The 6,000-nt window shown below is 35.0% G+C and overlaps 1 protein-coding gene across 1 annotated transcript in view; it reads right to left on the minus strand.

Annotated features, from left to right (window-relative positions):
- The window catches only part of LOC115223506 (inter-alpha-trypsin inhibitor heavy chain H3-like), a 37,120-nt gene extending 31,414 nt beyond the window's left edge, over positions 1-5,706 (minus strand). Inside the window, exon 1 of the mRNA XM_029794122.2 lies at positions 5,343-5,706. Within this exon, the coding sequence (XP_029649982.1) occupies positions 5,343-5,444 (102 nt within the window). The 5' untranslated portion in view covers positions 5,445-5,706. The remainder of the gene's footprint in view (positions 1-5,342) is intronic.
- Between the last annotated feature and the right edge of the window lie 294 nt (positions 5,707-6,000).

Below are 6,000 nucleotides of genomic sequence, written 5' to 3' on the forward strand. Positions count from 1 at the left end.
GACCGGCAGATTTTTAAAATAATTTCTTTGTAACTAAACACTTTTAAACTTCGTATACTGGTAGAATGTCTTATAAAACATCTTTTTCTCTTGGCTTTCCTGAGAAAATTCTGTAGTTTGTAAGCTATTTGTTGTTTAATTTCTTGCATTTCGGCTATTTCAACCAATCAATGACGTCTGTTGAGGTGAATACAATTTCTGCCGTAGTTTGTCAACAACATTTTCTGGTGGTGTCATATGAATTTGTCACTGTTATTTATGACATATTTCATATCAGTTACGTTCGTATGAATAAAAGATTATCGTTATTAAACTTTTATTAATAAACACATATTCTAAGTTCACAACATATGCAGTTTTAATTTCCCTCTCTGTTGTACAGATACACACATTACATATTATATATTCGTTTTAGAAACAGATTGGGTTTATTTACATTTCTGAAGAAAAAAAGATACCCTTTCCCCCACCCCTAACCCTAACCCGACCCTAACTCTAACCCTAACCCTAAAACAGATTTAAATGCAATAGATCGATACTAGGGTCATAATTATGGGTGGACACTAAAGAGGGAACGGTTTTGTTATCCAGCTCTGTTTACGAGTGACCCCTCAGTTTTTGGTCCCAGGGTATCTTTTTTCTCATAAATAACAGTGACACCGCCAGAAAATGTTGTTGACACACTACGGCAGAAATTGTATTCACCTCAACAGACGTCATTGATTGGTTGAAATTGCCGAAATGCAAGAAATTAAACAACAAATAGCTTACAAACTACAGAATTTTCTCAAGAAAGCCAAGAGAAAAATATGTTTTATAAAGACATTCTACCAGTATACGAAGTTTAAAAGTGTTTAGTTACAAAAAAATTATTTAAAAAATCTGCCGGTCAAAGCGAAAAGATCAGTAGCATTAATTCATTATCGTGCAAATGGGTGAGAAAGAGCGTTAACATTAGCAAAGGAATTAGACGAGTCCATTTGTAAAGTAGAAGAATAAATTGAAAAATAAGACTGTTTGAATAATACGAATGCATTGACGCAGTCTCTAATACAAATGACCCAGAAAGATTACAAAAAAAAGGAAAAAAAAAAAAGAAAACATTTGTTCGATGTAATACTAGACTCAGCTATTAATCCTTTATCAGACTTAAACAGTTGTAAAGTTTCAATAACACATGGAGATTTTTAAAAATAAACTCAGACTAGTATGTTATGTTTGAAAGGATAAGTTAGAATACCAAGCAAATGGTGAGATTAACAGATGTGATCTGATCTGACAGAATCTTGCGATTTCCAGGTGATGCAATGTTTCCCATAGAAACCTTAGGATGTGTTACAGGTTGCGTTGAAAATAATGCTTAATGTTCTTAAGGTGCATATAACTGTGGCTAGGAGAAAGCGAAGCTTTAATATAAAGATTTATTTACGGTTGTCCATGACACAAGACAGATTAAATTCTTTGGCAATTTTGCCAATTGAAAACGATTTTGTAAAAATAGAAACTTCTATGAAAACATTTATAGATCAAGAAAAAAATGTTTTAAAAGAACCTATTGTCTCAACATCTCTTCTTTTGCTCACGATCTTTAATTCATTAGCAAAATATTCGTTACGTCTCGAGTTTTAATCGTCAATTTTTTTCTCAATTTTATGTTTCTTTGTAATTATTTTTATTTGTAATTATGCTTTGATTGTAGATTATTTGTAAATCAAATCTACATGGAACTTATAACAAGTTGTTCATACATTATTTAAAAGAAAAACAATGTATTTACAGTAACGCCTCGACTATCGCGGGTGTTACGTTCCATAAACTCCCAAAGTATAAATACCTATCGGCCGCAGAAACCCGCGATATAAATTTACATAGATTAGCCAGAAAAATCCACGATGTACTGAGTGCGCGATAGGTGAACCGCGATATGGCCAGGGATTACTGTATTATTGTTAAGTGTTTGTTAAAAAAAAAAAGTAATTTATTAAGTTACGTCCAAATAGGTGGAAATGGCTATCCCACTTACAGAAGAAGAGGACCAGAAAAAGAGGGTTTCCAATCTTGGTTTGACAGTAGGAAATTGGCAACAGGTGTTGTGTTCCCTACTGTTCATTCCTGACCAAAACATTTAATGCGCATTAATTTCAAGTTTTACAATTCAATAAAAGCCATCAAATATGTTTATAGATATTTGTTAATTGCACAATTCCAGCAAGAACACTGAATCGACAACAAGGAAGCCTTCGAGCGCTTTTTCTTCTTTCCCTTTCATGAAGACATCCTCCCGCCACCATTCACCAACATGCTGTCTACTCATAAAATGGCCAGCAGATTTACTTCACTCAAGTAACTAGAGCACAGTAAGCACAATGGCCAACGAGCAGAAGGCTTACAGCCTTTTACAAGTCGTGGCACTATGATTCTTTTGTAAAGATTCTTTTAGGAACAAGAAATAATGGAGATGGAGAAAACCAAGCAGACATGAGTTCTGGCGGTATCATTGGTAGAGAATATAGCGCACACTCTAGCAAACATGAATACTTCTTGTTATGACATCTCCATAAAATGTGAGGTTCAACTTCGTTTCAAAATTTCTGAATAGTTATTGTCAAGGTTTGCAATAGAACGCGACATATTTGATACGTGGCGACTGGTGAGCCAGTGGGGTGAAACACAGAAGCTTCTGCGTCTCAAACAGCCAAAAGTCTTAAGGTTTTTTTTCGCCATGCTGTTAAAATGCTGTGAAATCATCCTTCAGCTTTGGCTCAACTGTCATAATGACCTTGCCAAAGATTTCAAGTATCAAACAGATTTACACTGGTGAAATCTACAGTGCAGCCCTCATCGATAAACTCAGCGATATGAATTGCCAAGAACTTTGAAAATACGAACTTCCTCGATCTAATCATACTGAAGTGAATATCCTAGCACAGTCGTGAACGGCCTTTTTCGAGATACGGGTTGCATGAGGCATGGATCATCATCAGGGCGGACCGCATAACTAAAAGAATTCAAGCTGAAGTTTTCATTAGGTGTGCCATTCAGAAAGTCCTGCGGACCACAGTTTGTCCATGACCGATCTAGCACCAGAACTTTTGAAAGACTCCATCATATAATGCTGATACATTAATATCCTATGTCAATGGCCATATATCCCGACTCGTTGCAGAGTAGAGAGCAGAATTTTTTGTTATTTTTAGGACTTGCTATCCACAAACACTCATTATATGTTTGCTTGGATGTTTTTTTTTTTATTCCTATTATATCATTCTGAGATTGATTATCCGTTGTAATTGTTCTGTGCGCTAAGAGTAAAGTTTAAAATTGCTGTCGGCTTACAAATGTGATTACATTTATAATAACAATAAAGGAAAACGATGAAGTACAAATGTTTTAAGTTACAAATGTTTTAAGTTTCATAAATAAAAGAATATTTTAAGTTAATTATTAAATTTAGTAAGAGTCTACAATATGCTTCATTTTTTTTTTTTTTTTACTGAGATTGTTAATTAATGGATAGTAATTGGTAAAAGACTGAATATTATCAGTGGTTTTAACTCTAAATACAAAATGTTGTCTCAGAGGAAAAGGATTTGCCCAAATTCCCGTTGCACCCGGCCTGCAACCCTTACCCCCGTAAGGGATTCATCTGATCCATCACCACCTCTATACCATGTGAGGAGTAGGATAATTTTAAATTCCACCAAATCCTGGAAAAGTTATACCAGATGGCATGTGCCAAGACATGTTTCATATAGAATATGCCAAATATGCTCCAATACATGCCCGTCATTAAGGGGGCGCGTACTGGGCGGCACTTCTCCCTCTCTATCCAATGGTACACCCTCAAATTTACTGGGATACACTTATTTCGAAATTCCACTTTAGAATTATTAGACAGTAGTACCCACCCAGAACGCGTTCAGAAGCAACCCCAGACACCAAAGTCTGGCGAGGGGCTTGCTTTAAAACTTGTCCACATAAACTTTAAATTCACGGAAACAGAAAAATGAGATAATGTAACTTTCACATTTTCTGAAGCGCACGAGATATGAAGGAGGGAGACAAAAAATCCCCTTATCGCGGGGTTTTTTTCTGTCCTATTTATTTCTATTTCTCCAATACTGTGGTGATTTCCATCGATTTCCTTTGTTATATCATCTTACATCATTTGGTGGATGCTTATAATTATAATTAAATTATTGCTGGCGGAACTTGTAGAGAGTTGCATTTATATTCTTTCATATCGCAATGCCGCCCTTCTTACGTTTTGAATTCAAATCTTGGTTCAACTTTACTTTTCAAAACTTCCGTATAATTGAATATAAACAAATCGTGTGTAGGGATCAATTCACCGAATTAGAATTCTACTCTAGAAATTTGTGACCTTGTGTTGTTAATTATAAAATAAAAGTCACATAAATTCAATTTATAATATCTGCGAACAGCTTCAGGGTCAAACTTCACTGATTGTAAACATTTTAAGCAAAACAGGGTTTTGTATGCGCCCTCGTTTATTATAATTCGTTCGGTTCAACAAATAATGTAATATTTAAGAATTAATGTCAATAGGTCGTTATTCGATGTTCAGAGGAATTTTACAAACTTGATATTTTAACCAAACATCTATCAACAATTAAATCCAGTTAACCTCTGGCTCATTGGTGTTGCATCGTTAATTTAATGTTGCTTAACCTTCGTTTTCCTTTTCTGTTATCTAAAACTACGATAGTGGGGAAGCTTTGTTGTCAGTGAAGATTTTACTGCAGAAGATAATTAAAAATTAATTGTACATATTTTATCATCCCTGGAGGTTTGAACCACTGAAGTCGGCTCTGATTTCAGTGGTGAAAACGGCGGGAGTGCGTGTGTGGGGGGAGGGTGTGATCTAACCAGCTTAAAGAATCACAGCCGGCGAAGGATCAGATTCAGTTTCCATTCGGTTGTTTCTTCCTTACGAAAGAAGTCTGTAAGTATTCAGATTAATGGGGAAGTTGTGATGTTTATTCTTTTTCCAAGTATTTATGAAAGAAAATTGAGAAGGTTATATTCCCGAATCTAACCCAGGACGCGAACTCAGCTCGCCGATCGCCACTCCAACCCCGTTCCCACCAAATAGATAACAAAACAACTTGGGTTAACAATCATTATTTCTTCACAGAAATCTAAACCCCACCAAAGTCAACTTCCCAGGGTTGATAAAATAAAATACCAGTAAAATACTCACATAACTTTCTGGCCTCGTGCCTTAGTAAGAAAGTATTATTTCTTTATGAAATAAAAATAAATTGGGAAAATAAAATTGAAATTTAAAAAAAGAATTGAAGTTAAATTTGTCCCCTTACCTTGTCATCTGCCGTTACAGAGTGGAAAGACATCAAAGTTATAAGAATTAAAACAAACATTGTATATCGATGAGAAGTTAAAAGCCGATGAGTTGTAGCCATCCCGAAGTAAAATCTCCGACTGTTGGTTATTTAATCTTAACAGCTGTTCTTTAGGTCCAGACCCAAATCAGACTGTGCCTTGTAACGACATCATAAGCAACAGAGATAAAAACAGCCGGCGGAGGTGAAGGGTGATAAGGTAGAGAGACACTACACACAGGGGTGATGTGTGCTTCTCATAGTTGCTTATAGACAAGGTGAAGAAATAAAATGATTATTAGCACTTATCTTCTCAAGCAACACTTAACAAACACACTAATTATATAGATATATATATTAATCAAAAGTCATTTGTTTCCTGTTTACAAATCCTTTCATTATTTATCGCATGTAGTAAGGTGGTTGCTTTTTTTTTCTTGTTCTTTACTCGTCCATTTAACTGTCTCGAAATTGAATGCAATGTAGTTGTAAGCTGATTGAAAGAAATGTTCACTTTGAAATGCTGGAATTTTTTTTTCTGTGAGAAGCTTCTAAAACTGAATTAAGTTCGTGTCACATACCCACAACTTCATTAATCATTTATCTCTTAATTAAAACTGGTAAATATTTTCTTTCT

The sequence above is a fragment of the Octopus sinensis genome, linkage group LG23 (genome assembly GCF_006345805.1).
Source record: "Octopus sinensis linkage group LG23, ASM634580v1, whole genome shotgun sequence".
Taxonomy (NCBI): Eukaryota; Metazoa; Mollusca; class Cephalopoda; order Octopoda; family Octopodidae; genus Octopus; species Octopus sinensis.